The sequence below is a fragment of the Vitis vinifera genome, chromosome 16 (assembly GCF_030704535.1).
Source record: "Vitis vinifera cultivar Pinot Noir 40024 chromosome 16, ASM3070453v1".
NCBI lineage: Eukaryota > Viridiplantae > Streptophyta > Magnoliopsida > Vitales > Vitaceae > Vitis > Vitis vinifera.
The window spans coordinates 22,938,294-22,957,667 of NC_081820.1; the positions used below are offsets into that span (position 1 = coordinate 22,938,294).

General features: G+C 31.3%; 2 protein-coding genes across 4 annotated transcripts; both read right to left on the reverse strand.

Moving 5' to 3' along the window:
* Positions 1 to 865: 865 nt before the first annotated feature.
* On the reverse strand, positions 866 to 10,723 carry LOC100855090 (uncharacterized). Of its 3 annotated transcripts, none has more exons than XM_010664380.3 (14): positions 10,381 to 10,723; positions 7,229 to 7,434; positions 6,913 to 6,983; positions 6,024 to 6,112; positions 5,750 to 5,800; positions 5,169 to 5,264; positions 4,977 to 5,053; positions 4,162 to 4,366; positions 3,489 to 3,563; positions 2,921 to 3,171; positions 2,748 to 2,817; positions 2,578 to 2,673; positions 1,562 to 1,640; positions 866 to 1,406 (listed from the first exon to the last, which is right to left on the reverse strand). In XM_010664380.3, exons 1-14 carry the CDS (start codon positions 10,678 to 10,680, stop codon positions 1,345 to 1,347), a joined length of 1,728 nt encoding a protein of 575 aa, XP_010662682.1. In that variant the 5' UTR covers positions 10,681 to 10,723; the 3' UTR covers positions 866 to 1,344. The 3 variants fall into 3 exon arrangements, with proteins under 3 accessions (XP_010662682.1, XP_010662683.1, XP_010662684.1); XM_010664381.3 differs by having other exon boundaries at positions 4,162 to 4,357; positions 10,381 to 10,722; XM_010664382.2 differs by lacking the exon at positions 10,381 to 10,723 and having other exon boundaries at positions 7,200 to 7,290.
* Positions 10,724 to 16,964: 6,241 nt separating this feature from the next.
* Positions 16,965 to 18,822, reverse strand: LOC100268009 (beta-carotene hydroxylase 2, chloroplastic). Its single transcript, XM_002273545.4, has 7 exons — positions 18,337 to 18,822; positions 18,177 to 18,236; positions 17,994 to 18,065; positions 17,730 to 17,864; positions 17,459 to 17,584; positions 17,278 to 17,334; positions 16,965 to 17,195 (listed from the first exon to the last, which is right to left on the reverse strand). The coding sequence occupies exons 1-7, from the start codon at positions 18,724 to 18,726 to the stop codon at positions 17,115 to 17,117; spliced, it is 921 nt and encodes a 306-aa protein (XP_002273581.1). The 5' UTR covers positions 18,727 to 18,822; the 3' UTR covers positions 16,965 to 17,114.
* Between the last annotated feature and the right edge of the window lie 552 nt (positions 18,823 to 19,374).

Consider the following 19,374-nt stretch of genomic DNA (forward strand, 5'->3'; position numbering starts at 1 on the left):
TATGAGATTTCATTTCATCTAGAAGGATGCGCATAATATCGGTATGTTATCACTAGATACCTAAAACCATCATTTGCTTGAAAGACAAAGCTAATTAAAGACAAACTAGTAACCAGCTAAATTGCCTTCAGAGGAGCAAAAATGAAAGTGAAGTGAAATAAAAGAAACAAGATTCTGTATTAGGTTTCGATATTGCTTTATTGGCTTAGTTACATAACATATGTTGTTATAATAACTAGGACTTGAAGCATCTCTTTTACAATTCCAAAAGTTACCATATTGGGAACTCAGGTTAGCTGGTCTATAGATGTCTTAGTCTTCCTATTTTTCTTTGCTATATTGTTTAAAGATACTTAAAAAGTCAAAATATCATGCATCCTTTCCATGTTGAACAGAAGGGCATTATGGTATTCTCATTCTGTTTGGCACTCTGGCCTAGACCTTCCTCAAGGTTCAGCTCTTTGTGTGTTTATTTATGGTGTGAGAAGTGATGTGGGAAAAGATTCTCATATTGCCTTAACTGAGATATAGGGGTGTCTCTCTTATGAGTTGGTGCCTCTGTACGTCAAGAGAATTATTGATGAATCACATTCTTTTCAATCCTTTCAGGCAAAGATATGTTCCTTAGATCTTGTTATTAATGATTTCTTAGGTTAAATGTTCTGTGGGGATGCTGTTTCCTGGATTTGCCTTCCATTTCCGGTCTCATTTTCTTTTCCCTTGTCACCCTTTTAGGGTGGTTCTCTGCATGCATTTTGTACATGTTTTGCACCAGGATTGTCCCTTTTTGTGAAATGGCAAAGAAAAAGAATATCTTGCATTGGTATCTATGCCCGGTTGAGCAATCTTATATTGGATAAAAATGTTAGGTGGGAAATATGATCAGAAACTTTACTATATCTGCAGGACATGATTTACAGAATGCAACAATATATGCCAATCCATGTCTTTCAATCTTTTACATATTTTAAATACGAATCACTATCGGATGACATTACATTTCCAATGAATGAGAACCGCAACGGCATTGTCATGCAAGAATGCCATTACAGATCCAGAACAAATGAGATCCCTAATACGATCCATCGCCTGGGCAGTTTGCATGTTTCCTGGGAACTTTGTAATAACAAGTTTGAGATGGCAATTTTCAGAACTTTAATTTAACGGCAACAAATGAATTCAGGCAAAGCCAAAAAACTGAACAAAGCTGGCCTCTGGCATGTGCCTTCTCCTTGAAAGAGCCTTCATAAAGCTACTCACATGCCCTGTTCGTGTCAATCACCACCATGCCATTCGTCAGTGAAGCACAAATAGCAGCAGAGCTTCAATGACCAACTCTGGCTTTCACTTTTGTAGCCTTCCCTGCAATTCATGGAGCAACTTTGGCCCCACGGTAGTAATATCACCTGGTCAATGAAAACCCAGATGGGGAAGCTATCAGCATTACAATTTCCTTTAACAAAATAGAAGAATGCTATATAAAGCTATCTGTTTTCAATATCTAGACCAAATTGGATGAAAGAAATCCAACTTTGCACAGCTTATCGAGTGAATTGAGTACCTGCTCCAAGTGTAAACACAACTGTTTCTCGATCAGGTTCCAAGGAAATCTGATGCGCTAACTTGTCTACCACATCCCCCTAGAAAGCCAAGATAGTAACAATAAATGGAGCATAAACTATAATCAGGGGGCAACTTGAGTAAAACACATTATCTTGGAAGTGAGTTGTTGATAAATCTGCTTTCCAAATTGGTACTAAAGCACAAGAAATGGATAAAGATCATCTTCAGCATCCTGTAGGAAAACCATTCCAGAATGTCTCCAATAGCTCAAGAACGACAGTTTCATTTCCCACTAGGAAGCATTTCTGATTTTGTCTTAAAAACAATCTTCCAATTGTGTAGCTTTTAACATCCAGGTTTCTGATAAATTCTTATGATATAGCGTGGCTATAGTAAAATTGACAAAAGGGGGAAAATTTCTAATCTTGTAATGTTGGGATGGTGTGGCTATAGTGGAATTCCAAAGTTTCTTTTTATTTTTACATTCCCTAAAATAAAAGGAAGAACAATACGTTGGAGAGAAAAATAACACAAGGGATTTGTATCTTTACTGAAAGCTTAATACTTTCCACTTTTGGTTAGTAAAAAAGATAGTAAGAGCATGTTTAGTAACGGTTTCAAAAACAATTTTTGAGAATAATTCTTAAAAACAATTCTCAATTCTTCAGAATTCCAAATACTCATTTTTATTTATTTATTTTGCATAACATCCATCCAGAATGATTTGTATACATCTATATACACAATTTAATTAGTTTTCCTTTTTTTTTCTCCATTTTCTAGGAAATCAAACACAACAGAGGTTTTATTATTTGATCCCAACTTGTGTTCCAGCATCATGTATCCTACATTTATTCAGACATTGTATTCCGTTTTTGTTTTCCAAATTGATAAAATCTTAACAGATCAGGAATTCCCTAAACAAACATTTCAAGGGTTCCTCATGCATATTAAAGTTAACATCTTCAAATATCAATCAATTTCCAGAAATTCGAAAACTGAATTTGGGTGTACCAGGGAAGGGATGTACTCAGATGGTGGCCCAATGATAGAAGTAGCCAGATCCTTTCCGCTGACATTCCAAACATTAGTTTCTCTGGCGGCATAAATCTGAAATCAAATCAAATCATTAGTAGCCCTTTGCCACTGGAAACTGAGAAAATGGTGGACCAAGACATTCATACCTCTGTAACCAAAACTTGGTCTGCATCACTGAATGCAGTGGCAAAGTCACTCTTCAGTGCTGCCAGACGACTGCAAAAATGACCAAATATCATAAACTGGCACAAGGTAATACTAATATTGTGGAATAAACTGTGCTCACAGGACATTATTCCCATTTTACTTGAGCTATGACCTGTAAGTATGAGGCTGAAATACCACCAAAAGAGCCTTCAATGGGAACCTTTGGCGAGCTGCTTGGAGAACTGCCCGAACCTCCGTTGGATGGTGAGCATAGTCGTCATATATGAGGCATCCACATACAGTACCTATCAGCTCAAAACGTCTAGAAACACCAACAAAATTGTTCAAGTGTATCTTCACACAATTGATTGATTCATAACTTTGTCTTCCATCACTAACCAGTGCCATCACTGTGGCAATAACCTGCATGTTGAGATATAAAAGAATAAAATTAAGAGAGCAACAACAAGAAGTGCATAACGATTCTACCAGTGAGAAGTACATACAAGGAATGAACCACATAAAAATATGCAAAGCTTTAAATATTTCTGATTTTAATATAAGTAAAAATAAAAAAGAAATGTAAATCAATCTGTGGCCAAAAGTCCATATGATGGAGTGGCTGAAAAATTGGAGAAACTCATAATGAATCAAGCCTACATGGAATGACCCATAAACCAGAGAACCTGCAAAACCTGTCATGAAGAAAAGTAAAATTTGACAAGGTTTTTTTAACTCACTGCTAATGAATTGAGAACATTATGAACTCCGGGTATCTGTAGGGTGATGTTTGCCACTGGATAACCCCTGTGACACTGCAGGAAAGTAACAGTTTATTTTTAACTTTTTGTGAAGTTATCAATGTTGCATGGATGTTTACAAGTGCATAAGGAATGCAAAAGAACTGGATCAAACCATACATGATTTCATTATGAAATCCCACATAGGGCATTGCATATAAATATATCAATTTATACATATATATATATATATATATGAAAATACGAAAATTATATTGTTTACACATAAATATATAATTAACTTTTTAAGAAAGACAATTCCTCAGATATCTTCCATTCATAAGTAGATAGGAGGATGATGTTTGAGATTATGCAATTTTTTTCCAATCCCTGTAATGCTTACTTTGACAAAATAAAAAATAAATAAATAAATAAATAGAATCGTATAAAACCAAATTCCTTTTCATGCCAAGCTAAGCCATGTGAGCCTTTTCAGAATTTCAATCAATTTTTTATGTATAAAAATATTGGAAATGGATTTCAGAATTAGTTTACAACCTTCCAACTCTATTTCCAATATAGGGCATAAAATCATTTGATATTCTTCTAGTCTTCAATAATTGGATTGGTCTACAAGGAAGAAGAAAGGTAATACAAACAACAATACACTTACCAGTACAAAATCACTACCACCTTGTGAGTTAGGACGAATCGATAATGCATGCCATTCATTAGTTCTTGAAATTCCAAAAGTTGTTATTCTGTAGCCATCACTGCATTTATCTGAATTCAGAGTTGACAACTTCCCACTTGAATGGTCTGCTACAGTTGATTCTTCTGTGTCATCCAGCAATGAGCATGCACCTGCACTGCATTGCCTCTTGAAAAGCAAATTATTGAATTAGAATCTGCTAAAGATAAACCTGAATGCAATAATTTTCTTAGACTGAATCAATTGCAACATACAAACACATAGGATTTATGAATGAGCAACCAGAGTTAAAAAATTCTAGCCTAAAATCCTTTGCCTTGAAGAAGAAAACAGTGGGGTTGACCACATGGTTCATAATCTGCTACATGGCTTAAATCCCTTGATCTACTAGTTCCTGATCATTCACTTTGAGAACAAAGTTAAGTTTCCTTTCAGAAATTCTTCTCTTTTATTATTTGAACCCTAGCAGATGCTATATCTAACACAAATTATGTTAATTAAGGGGGGCAAATGTACTAATTCTATTGCATTCAGAAATCTAACTCATCTATAGACTTAGTAAAACTAGATGCAATTATGCAAACTTATGTTATTTACCAAGGTGAGATACACAAGTCCACACACAATCTTTCTTATCCTATGGGAGAGATTCATTATGAGTAAACCAGAAAGACAGTATCAGTTAGTTTGTGTAGATAATAAGTACTGTACTCAAACCTGTTCAATGCATCACAAGATACATAAGCAAAAGTGGGAAATAGTTGACCAAAGTATACCTATCCCCACATAAAATGAGATGTCCACCAACCCTGATTTGTTTCAGGAACCTCCTAAAAATAGCTTTGACTGCTTCCTAATTCACAGGGAAAATATTTAGTAAGTATACACCATGCGGTCAGATAATCAGCGCAAAGGCTTAATCAATTATCACTGGTTTCCATTCATGAAGAGCTAATCAATTTTCAAACCTCATCTGGAAAGATATCAACATGCTCCCAATCAACATTTGTAACCACAGCTATGTAAGGCAGTAATCCCAGGAAGCAACAGTCATATTCATCAGCCTGTCTCGAATGTAAATTCACATGAGGGCAAAGGTGAAATTCCCCAGAAACAGAACATGCAAAAATGGGAAAAAGTACAATCCTAGTCACTAATCAGTCTCCAAGCAGAAAAAAGGGTATGAAAAGAAGTTCATAGCCATTTAAAAAATGTTGCTGCTTATATTTCATCATTCCACTGAGGAGGAGTATATACTTCAATAACCATCGAACCTTAAAAGGGACAGTCAACCCTTCAACCAAAGAAAAATACAACTTTTGATACCTTTGTTTCATCTGTGCTGACTGGCAAAACTGCATTAATATTTTTAGGTGCAAAACAAACTTCTAGAGGAAATAGTCATTCAATAGTTTATAAGAAGCAAAGACATACTAATAATTTGTTTAAGTATAAATGAATATCCTCATATATACTATAAATTTTCACGCAGCTTATCATACAAATTACAAAATCAATTCTATCATGAAAAAACGACTGAGAGAAGTACCTCCAAAACAAAATTGCGACCACTTCCTGACATAATATTTCCTCCTCCAAACTGCAAAAATGCATTTTGATAATTTCCAATTTCTGTTGATAAATTCAAAATGATACTTCAACTATTGCTAATTGAACAATGAATGTATGTATGTACAAATAAAGAGGTCCTTTACAATAGAAACATAAAATGTTTGGACACTAAAAGTAGTAACTAAGAAATGCATTTTACAGTCCGAAAAGATTCAGATTTTTCTCCCAAAATGCAGGAGATAAAATGATACCTGTGGCACTTGTGCCCCAACTACGGCTGTAAGATCATCTCCCATTGATTTTAAAACATAAGCAAGCATACTTGCTGTTGTACTCTTCCCTGCATTAATCATTATAATTAATTGAAGGTAAGCATGATGGTTTAAAATGAATAGCATTGCAATTATTTTAGCAGAAAAGAATAAAATATGAAATACAGTGACTAATATCAAACCATCGTACTTTCACTCTCTTCAAGCAAGAGGGCAAATGAATCTCAACTTATTCACAGTGACAAATATGGTTTATCAAACATTTAAGCAAGATAGCACTAAAAATTAACTACAGTGAAGATGATACAAACAACTTGGTTGGTTAAAACTATAATTCTCACAAATGTATCCAACACTAAAATAATGTTTGGACGAAACCTCATAATTTTGGTTTTGTTTTCTCTTTCAACTAGGACAGAAGTTGATTTTGAACTTGAAGCTCAAAAACCTGAGATCCACTGTAACAGGTCCATTCACATGAGATTGGGTAAGGACTCATAAAATCAGGCAGTGGATAAATTCAGAACAACATACCTAGAACCAATGCATTCTAAGACTAGAACTGATAACACTTTTTTCTTTTTTTCTTTTTTCTTATCAAAGCACTTCTATAAAGTCTCATTAGGTTATGGAGAAAAGATATAACCACACAAGCATTATAACTTAAAACCTAATAAAAGAAAAATTATCCACTCAACTGGGTCTAGTTAAGATAAACTTTTCATATTTTTTAGCAACAAAAGCAACATAAAACATAGGATTCGGAGAGTTCCTTTTCCTTTCTTGTCTTTTTCACAGACTTCTATGAAGCAAATATAGAAATAAAGAATGTAACAGTCATACTTAAGCCTGAATAGAATTTTCTTACCATGAGTACCGCTAACAGCAATGAGATTGTAGTGCTCTGTGAGCTTTCCCAACCAATTACCTCTCTTATATCTATAATAACAAGACATTAAGAACAGATGAAATGTGATTACCAATTATATTTAACATAGTAATACTTGTCACTTGGATATGGAAATAAATTGTTCCACAATTCAGTACAAGAAAAGTTTGATGTAGATATAGTTTGGTTAACATTTTGTGAACCTTATCCAGTTTCTAAAAGCAAAATCTGAAGCAAATTTTTCTTTTAAGAAACAAGAAAAGTACTTTGAAATTTGTAGCATCAATATACGCACACTGGTATTCCAACAGACTTGGCATGTAAAATCTCTAGATTATCTTGGGGAATAGCACTTGAAACAACAATTGCATCAGGTAAGCTGGACCCGTTGTTCCTCTGTATGTTTGACTCTGAATGACCTAAATGCAATTGTGCCCCAGTCTCTTTCAGTCCATCCAAGAAGCTGCTCCACACAATATCCGAGCCACTAACCTCAAACCCCTATAACCAATTAAAATATAAGCGTCCAAATTATAAAATAAAATAAAAATCAAGATTAGCTTACAAGCAATACAATTAGACCCAAACATGATGCTCAACAAATCTCAAGGTTTATGATAATGTAATCTGCGTTTTGCAAATCCAACATTGTTCATGAGGAGAAAAATCAATTAAGTTAGAAAATGTTGGAAAATAAAGAAATCAAAATCACCCAAGAAAAGCAAGAAAGCCTGGACTTAAACTGATCCCAGTACAACTACTTGGCTCAGTTAAGTTGAGTTTAATTTGTTCTTGGGAGAAAAATGAGACTCGAAATTGTGCTTGTAACACCCCAAATTTATTGTTACGGAAAAAAATGTAATTAGAAGTAAATAAATAAATTAAATTAATTTAATAAGGGTAAAGAGGTCTTTTCACATTTAAAAAGCCCTAGAAATAAATTAGATTTTTTTGACTTTCTTATATAAAACCCTTTTACACGGAGATCAAAGAGATCACAGAATGTAGGGCAATGTAAGGTTGAAGATTTGAGAGCGTAGGGTTTGAAAATCAATTTTTTTAGGTAAGATTTTAACACTTAGATTAGTATTTTATATTCGTTAATTAGTTTTGAACACTTTAGATATTCTTTGGAAATCTCAATCTAGATTAGGGTTTGTTAATTTAATTTTTAGATAAAAAAATATTGAAAATTTATGAATATAATTTGATTTATTAATGGATATTGAAAATCTTTTATTATTCAAATGAATAGATCTAGACAAATAAATAAATAAATAGAAGAAAAAAATTATAGTTTCATGGAAAAAAACACATGTAGATGTGCGTGTACTATGTGGAAAAAGAAAAGAAAAGAAAAGAAAAGGGCTAGAGTATGTGCTTCGAATGGAACCATCAAATAGTTAAATGACATGAAAGGCATGTAGGTGGTTGTGTAGCAGTGTTGTGGGGTTAAGGAAAAAAAAAAGGATACGTGTAGACAAGGAAGAAAATAATGCGCATTAATATAATAATCATAATGGGACGAAACCTCACATGAGGTTGATTGTTTTCATTTTTAGGTTTTTGTGTGAATTGAAAATAAGAGGGTAATGGGTTGGTTCGGTATTGGACTTGAAAATTAATAAAAATAATAATATTTAGTTTTAAGTTAACAAATGAAATAATAGCAATAAAAGTTTAATGCAATAAATAGAAAGAACATATTTTTGAGAGATTTAGTTAAAAATAATAATAATATATTGATAAATTCTTGGATACTATTTTTATAAAAATTTGGAAACTCTTTAATTAAATTATTATTGGTTAGGAAGTTGAAAATAATATTAGTGGTAATAATATGGATATAGGAAATTATTATGATTGTCTAATTTATAAATTTTAGATAAATAGTCAATAGTAATATATTTTATTTTATTTTATTTTTTTGTTATGTTAGATGAGAAGTAGATTCTTTAGGATTAATTTTTCCAAGGTTTTTCAATGCTTCTTTGATGTAAGAGAAATTAATATAGATTTTATAAAAGAAAACATTTCTTTTTATATGTTATTTTGAATTATAAAAAATCTTATTTTTATATTTTTTTAATAGATAAATAAAATGTTATTTTTAGTTTTATATATGGATCAAATATATATTTTGCATGAAAAATATGTTAGAGCCTTTTCCTTTGTTTATAATAGAAAAATTGTGGAGATATTATGTTTTTATTTTGTAAGTTTGAATTAATGAAACAAAGTGTACTCTAGTTAATGAGTTATAATTGTTGACATATTTGGCCTGAGTCACTAGGTTATAATTGTTGACATTTTCGGCCCTAGTTAACAGGTTATAATTGTTGACCTTTACATTTCTTGGTAGGAAACATAATTGTTTTGAACCCTAACCTATAGAGGTTTGGTTAAAGGTTAATAGTACTAGTAGTGTTTGGTTCCGTCCACCTTAGAAGGAACAAATTTGAGGTTAGTCACCCATTTGTAAAGTCTCACCTTATTGGGCACCATTTGTTATTCAATAACCAAAGTAATAATATTTTGGATGCATTTGATTTGGATTTGATATGAAATTGTTTTGACATAGATATAAAAATGTTTTGTTGAAAAGTTTTAGATGCTTTAGCATGTTTGAACTCAAAAGGATTTATAAAAATGATTATATATTATATCCCATATCTATAATCATAACTAAAAATGTTTGATTCATGAAACTGTATTAATATTTCTTATTATGCTTTGAGTTCATTCACCTTTGTTGACAATAGGAGTGACAGTTAGGATGAGATTTTGTCGTCATTAGGATTTTGGTTTAAACTTTATTTTTGGACGTTGTTTAAAAGTTAGAATATTATTACTATTTGAATTGTTAAGTTTAAAGTTGTTTTGACAACAACAATTTGGTTAATGTTTTAGTTTTAAAATTGAGATTCGAGGATTATAGAATTTTGCATTACTACTCAACAAGAATTTGATGAGTTATAAGGTGATTGTTTGGGTCAAGTCAAGCTTCAGGATTGAGGTGTGAAATGACCATCACGTCCGAGACTTGGGGAACAGAGCTTTCCTTGATTTTCCTCCATATTCTCATGATCTAAGTGGGGTGTTGATTTTCCCCCATTTTCAGGGATCAAGCATGTTAAAAAGTACACAGTGAGCTTGATACTACTATTTAGCTCCTCCTTGAATTCCTCATATTTCTACAAAAAAATTTGGACTCCTTAATTTTCCTCCATTTTCTCGGAAACCAAACATAGGGTCAATTTCATGTTAATTAGGACCCTAAGTAAACCCAAAACTCAATTTAACTTAACTTAATACAACAATTCTGGTCTGTTCCCGTTGAGCCCTCATATTTAAAAAAAAAAAACAACGTCGAATATCAGACCCAAAAACTCTTTTCTTTCCTTTTCTCAGCAACCAACCAAGTGTTAGGGTTTAGCAAAAGCTTACTTGTTTAAGAGCGAGCATAGCGAGAGCTGACAACCCACTACCTCCAATACCCACAAAGTGAATCCAACCTTTTCGATTGCCCAACACGAAAGATTCTTCATTTTTTATGTCCGCACGCGATCTCGTTGAAAATGATACTCTACTGCTCTCTTCCAAGTTCGAGGCGAGTGTTTGAATTTGGAGGGTCCTGCAGGAGAAAGTAGCATTTCTGGGACGTACCATAAAATGGGTCATAATTTTCCCGAGAAAATTCGTGGGAAAATGAAGTGAATTGGACGGGGAAATTGCAGAGAACTCCATTCTGAAAGATGGAAATGTGGAACTTTCCCGGGAAATTAGCAAGTTCAAAGTTGGGTCATGATGGTCCCTGGGCTGGGTATGAATATTTATTGGGCCCAATAGTGCAGGTAGGTTTATGGGCTTTTAAAACTGAGGTAGGCCCAGTTTCAACCTGCTTCAAAATGTCTGAGACTTTTTATCTAATCACTGAGTTGATCTCCATACGTCCGTTTGGTCAAATCACTTTTAGTCTATAACATTTTCATTACTATCACTTTCATTATAAACGCAGAATGATTAACAGCATATTTCGTAATTATTTTTAAAATAGTTCTGAAAAATAATTATTGAAAACCGTTTTTGAAAACTGTTTTATAATGTTTTACAAAATAAAAATAGATTTGAAAACCTATAATATTTTTAACATATTTTTTAATATGTTTTAAAAATATTTTTTATATTTTATTATTTTATTTTTAATCATTTTACATGTTTCATAACTGTTTCTTAAAACTGTCTTCAAAAAACAACAAAAATATTTTTAAAAAATATTATATTTTCTTTTTTAAGATTAAACAAAAATATGCCTAGTTTAAAGATATAACTAAGTAAATAACGCGATTATTAGATAAGTTAATTTGAGTTAAATTTGTATTATGTAAGTTGATCCAAAAATTACTAAATTAGTTATTTATTAAATGAGTGATATGTATTAGGTTTGCAAAAAAGACGAAAAACGAGTCTGCTATCTTCTGTCATTCACTCTATTATATACAGGTTATAAGAAATATGTATGAGTTGTATACAAAAGATATAGGTGAGTTATATGTCTATAATTATAATCGGGATTAAGTGAAAGAAAATGAAAAATAGATTGAAAGATAGTAAGGTCAATACGTTATCCTTTTAATACGTCAACACAAATGGGAGCAAAACTTGTTTATACTTTATCCAAGTCTTAATAAAAAAAAGGTATTATATTTATATGATATATCCAACTTTACCACTCCTACTTCCACCCATCCCCACCCACCCAAGAATACCCCAAAACCTACCTTCTCCTTCCCATTCCGTGACCCCATCTTCCCCATCTTCTTCTTATCCATTTTCTATTTTATTTTATTGAAACATAAAGAGTAATGGAGGGAGGGAATGCTGGCAGCGAAGCAACCTTTTTGAAACAAAATTAAAAAACGGGAGACCAATAGACCATTGTGGGCCCAAGCGCCTGCTGTGGGTGGGCATCCGTCACACGGCTAGCAACCAGTGGGCCTACATGCAAAAAGGGCATAAAAATAGAAACCTCATATTGGGCTAGGCCCAATCCCATGATGCCACCTAAAGCAAGTACCAGGATAGTGTTGAACATTATCCTCCTTATACAATGTCACATTTCACCAATCAATTAGGTCTCACAGTGTCACCACTATTTTAATACACTTTCTTTTCTGGTTTTGGTCAACATCAATGTGAGCAATAATTTAACTGTCACAACCCACTTTCACATCATCATCTTTTAATACAAAGATTAATTAATTATAATCTTTAAAATAAGAGATTAATGGATGTGAAATCTCTATGTGGGATAGAAACCTAATAAAACAAATTAATATTTATTTATAATTAAAAAAACTAATCAGGAATAGAAAATATAAAAAAAAAAATCAAATATAATTAAAATTAATTAAAATTTTATTTATTTTAAAATTATTTAATTTGTTTGTGTATTGGCTTTAATTTTTCTTTCTTTTTGGTTAATTTTTCTCAATTTTTTTAGAATAATATAGCCTTAGACCTGTTTGGTGACTATTTTTTAGAACAGAAAACTGTTTTCGAAAAAAAAAATATATATGTTTGGTAATTAGAAACCTTTTCTATTTTTTGTTTTTAAAAATAAAAAACATGATATTTTTATAGAATATATTTTAGTTATTTTCTATTGTTTTCATTTGTTTTTTAGAATTGTTTAAAATAATAATTATACAAACATATAAAATTATTAAAAATAAAACACTCAATATAAAAAATACTTTTAAAACATATTTAAAAATATTTTAAACTTTCAAACAAACCTTTATTTTATAAAACATTTAAGAATAATTTTTTAAAATTATTCTCAAAAATTATTTTTTAATACTGATTTCGAAAACAATTATCACCCTAATATCTTATTTCTTATGATGTAGAAGTTTTTTAGTCCATCCAATTTATTGAAGACAGAGATCATGCCCACTAGGGTCAGGTTTCAAATATGAGAGGAAAGATGAGTCACCCACATGGGGGTGCCATGCAATTCACACATTTCCCATGAGAAAACAAAGTGTTTGGTACATGAGAAAATAATGGCCCAAAAGAGGGGTCTTAGTTAAAAAATCATATATTTTAAATTTATTTAATCTTTTAATGTAACAAAACAAAATAAGTGAAATGAATTTGAAAAAACATGTAAAAATAATTTATCAACTTTGAATCTATTTTTTATTTTTCTTCATTTTTTCTTTCCTTCTTTTTCTTATTATTTTCTTTTTCTCAAATTTTCTGATAACTAAGCATAGTGAAAATGTTTTCAGAAGAAATATTTTATCTTCTCCAAAAAAAATATTATAGGTGATTTTTTAAAATTTTATCAAACACTTTATTTTTCTTAAAAAAATATTGTCAAATGGACTCTTAACATCAATTATTTTCAATGATTTTTGTCTTTTGCATTTTGAATCTTATTTTTGTTAATTATTGATTTATTTCATTTTTTTCCTAGTTAGGACTTAGAAGGTGTTTGATAAAACTAAAAATTATATATGAAAGAACTTTAATACTGGATTATAAAGTTATGTTTGATTCTTGAAAAATAAAAAGAAAAAATGATAGAAAAATAATTTTCTTATATTTAGTTTCACTATGAAAAATATGAAATAAAAAAAAATTATATTCATGTACAGGTGGAAAAATAAGTGAAATGATTTTGAATTAACATATAAAAGTAATTTATCGACTTTAAATCTATTTTCTATTTTCCATCACTTTTTCTTTCCTTATATTTTTCCTCTCTATTTTCATTCTCTTGTATTTTTTTCTCAAATTTTTTGCTATCAAACATGGCCTAAGTATTGAATTATTAGAAACGAAAAATGTCTCATAATTGTTAGGTTTTTCCTATAATGTGTGATTATATTTAATTATATTTGTGTAAATATTATTTAACAATATCAATTGATTGGACAAAGTAGTAGAAGACTAAAATTATAAATGAGGATTTAACAAATTTTATTGATATGAATATGATGTTACGACTTTTGCAACCATATCATTATGAAATTTTATTTGTACATAATATTTATGAGTAATGGAGGAAAATGGAAAAGTATAACCTCCACAATTAAATAAATGCATTCAAGTTGATAACCCACCATAACCCATTAATTTGTACATAATAATAGTAAATAATGAGTATAACTCTCATATATAAAGTTAAAAGTCTGAGCACACTCTCATTTCTTATGTCTTTTATTGTTTTACTTATAACAGTATATATCATACAAGTAACTCATCCACTATATGTAAGTAGTGAGTTGAAAATCTTGATCAAAACAATTCACGAGGTGACTTAAGCTCATAATTGTTATCGATATCATGGATCAACGTATAAATACAATCATTATTTTAGTATTTATATTTATTAGGTTTTATGTATTCAAAATTGATTTTCCAAAATAATTATTTTGACGTAAAATTTGTAAAGTTGAGTTAACAATAATATCTTAGGATTAGTCTTGAATATAATTTAATTGTTTTACAATTTTCATAGACGAAGGTTGAAAATGATTAATTTTTATAAATTTAATTTTATATTTATTATATAATCTATTTGAAAAATTAAGTAATACACAATTTCTCATGAAAATAAAAATATATTGTTGGAATAAAGCCATAAAATTTTCATTTAACATTATGTTAGAGTTAAAACAACAAAAAATATTGTCATTTTTTATATTTACATAAATGTAATGACCATTTTTTAACCTTTATTTATTTCAAAAGTAAAAATAAATATTTTTTTTTAAAAAAAACTGTGATGGTTAGGGAAAATATTGATATCTAAACCTTCTTTCAATAGTTTATTTTACAAAATTTTAAGTAAAAAAATAAAACTTTTTTTTTTCAATTAAATTATAATTTTATTACATTAAGTAACTAAAAACAAAATATTTATTTTTAAAGAAATTAAATTTTGACATAAATCAATTACAAATAGAGTATGATTTAATATAATTTGTAAGACATGAAAAAAATTGATTTAAAAGAAGACACTTCGAGTATAAATTATGTAATAATAAAACTCTTTATTTTACATGATAAAAAATAAAAAATAAAAAATTATAAAAATTTTAAGTTCATTTATTGAGAGTCATCATGCAACTCCCTTCTACTAAACACATTTATCCGTTTTTGAGTAATATTTAGTATTAATTAAATATGAGATAATTTCACTCGGGGTTTGGTTAAATATAATATTTTATAATTTCACTCATCTTAACTAAAAGCAATGTTTTTATTTCATTTTTATATTAAATTATTTTTTTAATAAATAAAATTATTTAAATAAAGATAGAAACTCTTATTAAGTTTAAAAAAAAGTTTTTAATTTTTCAGAAGTTCAAAATCTTAATAGATAGCCACTATATTTATTTTATCCCATTATCACGATCACATAATCAAATAATAAAAATAATGGTACGTGTAACAACTTCCTATTTTGATATTAAATAAATTTAAATCTATTCAAACTTTAAATTAGAATTAAAATATATATATATATAAAAGCTGCCGGACTTTTTCGATGACTGAATATTTTATTTTCCAAGATAAAGTATGACATGGAAGATTTCTAATAATTTAAGTGAGAATTAGTTCATGAAAAGGGGCTTTATGGGTCCCACGTTAAATCACAGAACTTAGCAATGGAGAAGACCTTCCAATACTCAAATTAAATCATAGAAAAAAATAGAATTATTTTTAATTCATTATTGCATTTGAATTATTCACTAGTAACATGAGTGGAATAATCAACCAAAATTTTTGGTCAAAAATTTGACTTTTCTCGGTGGTTAGATAGGTTAATTTCACTTACTTCCCTCAGGTATAAGGTCCATATAAATATATTTTGACTATAAAATCAAAATTTTAAAGAATTATTAAGCATAGCTCCTTAAAATATCTCTAAAAAATTTAATAAGGATGTTAATTAGCAATGCTTAAAACCAAAATCAGACTAAGTAGGTGTTTAATAAAACTTAATATTTATAATTTAATAACTTAATAACTTAATTTGACTTTAAGTTAAATTATTGATTTAAAACTTATTATTTATTTTATACTTTAAGTGTTAAGATTATATGATAAAGTTAACTTAAATTTTATTCTAAATCATCAAATATTGATATATTTATTCTTATTAATTTTAACTAATTTTTATATTTCAAAGTAATAAAGTTATTTCTTAAGCCTTCATATTCAAAATGCATCACTATAAAAATATTTATTACAAAAGATAAATTGTAAATATAAAATGGTAATTATTTAATATATTTTCACTAAATAAGAATAAATAAAGTACAAAAAAATTGAAATTAAGAAAATAAATTAATCATTTCAACTTAATACTTAAAATAATATTTAATTTTAAATTATGATATTAAGTTATTTTATTAATCATATTTAATTTATTAAATAATTTAAATTGAATTATTAAGTTGATTTTCCAAGCACTCAACCACTTACTGTATTTATACCAAATATCAAGTATTTGTGTGGATAAAATTAAATCTTACATCCTATTTTGTTATTTCGCTTTCATTCTTCTTCCTAGTCCAAGGAAGAAATGCATCCATCCTAATATTGTATCTTTCTCTATCATTCCACTCAAAGACAATATAAAACACATCAAACTTTTGATTTTTTTTATAATCGAGAACTTTCCACTGCCAAGTTTTTAGGACGAATACATCAAACTTTTGATATTTTTTTATAATCAAGAATCTTCCATGGCCAAGCCCTTAGAGCGAACACATCAAACTTTTGATATATTTTTTTTTATACTCAAGAACTTTCCATGGTCAAGCCGTTAGAACTTCTTATAGAACCCGATCTCGAAGCAATGATCGTATCCGCAACAACCATCACACATCAAACTTTCGATCGAATAGAAAAAATTTGAAAACACACAAGTTTGAAGAAAAAGTTGCACAAACAAGATTTTGAAACTATTGTGTTATTTCCTTTATTATGTATATGTATTGAGTGTGATATGGTACACAAAGATGAGAAAATTTGCATTCATTCATCATCCATACACCTTTTCCTATTCCTCCATTTTTGAGAAAAAGTGACTAATAGACCATAGTCAGTACTCATTTCATTCACCTACACGCTCACCCAACGTATCTAAAACATCCTATTCATCTTGGACCGTTGGATAATCTGGCTCTGCGATTGATCTCTTTCTCCAACTCATCCTTGCCTCCCACCTCTTCCACTTCCTGCACCACACCACATAGTATTCAATCCCCCTTCAAATTTTGAAAATTAATTGGGGAAAAAATAAAATGGTGATGGGCTTACCTTAGGGCCCAAGAACAGCCCATATGGGACCCCATTGAATTTGTCTGAGTGGTGGAGCTGAGACCATGCATCAGAAGATCAGGCCGTTGGATTCAGTTGAAAATTAAAAAAAAAAACAAAAAAAGGAAAAGGAAAAGAAAAAGAAAAATGAAGGATCGTGTGTGTGGTGGTGCATGCTTACTTGGTGTGCTGCAGCTACGCGTCTGAAATAGGGCACGTTCGCAATGGGCCCCACTGGAAATCTCCTGTGGACGAGACCATCGTGGACAAACATGTAGGCCATTCCAAACACGGTAATTCCAAGGCCCTGTGTAACCAAACACTGATTTTGTAAGCTGAAGGTAAACTGTTTTTGTTTTTCAAAAATAGAAAATAATTATTGGGAACTGTAATCAGTAATCACTAATCACAGAGTCATCAATCAATAGGTACAGTGAGACTATGGAACTTACTGCACCAAAACATAGACCAGGGACGAGGCCTTTGTGGAAGAAGCCATAGGAGAGGAGGGCTATGGCTGGAACTGCATTTGTGATCGCGAAAACATCGTTGAGCTCGAATGGACCTTCTCTTGGTTTATGGTGGGACTGCAATCCAAAAGGTTTTAGAATGATCAAACAGAAAATCCACTGTTTGGTTACCGAGAAAATGTCCAGGAAGATTTCTCAGCGACCAGAGGTGTTTAAGAAGAATGAGGAAAGGAGTAGGAGGAAAACCTCGTGCATGTGCCATAAGGAGGCGTGCCAGAGAGCTTTGTGAGCCCATCTCGCCCAGAACTCCATGCCTACCTGAGAATAAAAAATACCTATTTCGATTCAACGCAATCGCCTCAAACCCAGCTTCGCAAACATGATTTGGAACTAGAAACCGAAGGAAAATGAAGGGAAAAAGGCACTTACAGCGGCTCCAACCGACAGAGCAAATGTCCCGAACATCTCGGACAAGGGAACCTCCCCGCCCTATCACACAGGGAACCCAATTTCAAATTTCAAGCAAAGAAAAAAAGGAGAAAAAAATATAAAACCGGAGAAAACAGAGAAGACCGGAGCTCTGCTTCACCTCCATTTGCCATGAAAACCGGTAGTAAACTGCCATAACAGCCATGGAAGTGATCCCAAAGCTCGACATCACAGCCGCAACAAGGTACGTTAGCCGCTCTGATCTCTTCCTGGCGAGCTTCTCCGCCACCCGGGCGGCGGAGATCTGACTCGCCAGAGTCTCCTCGCTCCGATTCTCCACCACCTCTGTGCTCAGCTTCTCCTCCTCCACCACGAAACAAACCGTCAGTCTTGTCTTCTTCCGACACCGGAAAATGTTTTCGTGCCGCCGAATGGAAGGGATGAAGAGAGAAGTGGGGGTGAAGGGGGAGGTGGGTTTGGGGCCGAGAAAGGGGTTCCGGCCCAAGCGGGGAGAGCGGGAGGAGGTGGCAACCGAGATTTCGACCGCCATGGAAATGGTGGCGCGTGAGTGGTGTTGGGGTGGAGTCCTGAGACTTGGACGTGGAGACGGCAGCTCAACGCACGAAGACCACAACTTTCGTTTCTGGCCTCTTCCGTATTTTATATATCGCTCCCTTGAATGTACTGGAACTGCGTTTTTCCACAAATGCCATTCCTTTTTCTATCATTTTACAAATTTGCCATTTTGCTCTCTGCTTTCTCATTTCTGAATTTTCTGAATTGGAAATTATATAATTAACTGTAATAAATATTTTTATTTATATTGCTTTATTTTCAACATTTTTTATATTTGTATAATTATTTTTTAAATAAAAAATAAAAAAATTTAAAAATGAAAATATGTTCTTAAAAAATACTAAAAATATCAAAATAAAATTATATATATGCATTGGGGTATAAAAGATACGTTCAAAACTTCGAACGTTGGACGGGGGACGGGAGCAGGTGGTAAGACGGTAATAAAAAGAGAAAAGGAAGGGGAAAGAGAAAGATAAGAGGAGGTGTGACGTGAGGTGGGGGAGTGGGGGTGTAGAAATGAGAGATGTCAGGATCGCATAGAGAATGAGTGGACCATGGTCCACCGCCAGATTGCGGAGGAGAAGCCACCCAATCACCTATCGAACTTGCTGTTTCTTTT

Bases quoted from the DNA above. Each gene is read 5' to 3' on its own strand.
- LOC100855090 (XM_010664380.3), bottom strand. From the start codon at position 10,680: ATGGAGTTCTCTGCAATTTCCCCGTCCAATTCACTTCATTTTCCCACG. The intron at 5,801-6,023 runs GTATCATTTTAT...GCATTTTTGCAG, and splicing joins TTGGGGCACAAGTGCCACAG to TTTGGAGGAGGAAATATTAT. The intron at 4,367-4,976 runs GTATACTTTGGT...GCTTTTCAAGAG, and splicing joins CTCATTTTATGTGGGGATAG to GCAATGCAGTGCAGGTGCAT.
- LOC100268009 (XM_002273545.4), bottom strand. From the start codon at position 18,726: ATGGCGGTCGAAATCTCGGTTGCCACCTCCTCCCGCTCTCCCCGCTTG. The intron at 17,335-17,458 runs GTAAGCATGCAC...GCATGGTCTCAG, and splicing joins GCGTAGCTGCAGCACACCAA to CTCCACCACTCAGACAAATT. The intron at 17,196-17,277 runs GTAAGCCCATCA...GGTGTGGTGCAG, and splicing joins GGCTGTTCTTGGGCCCTAAG to GAAGTGGAAGAGGTGGGAGG.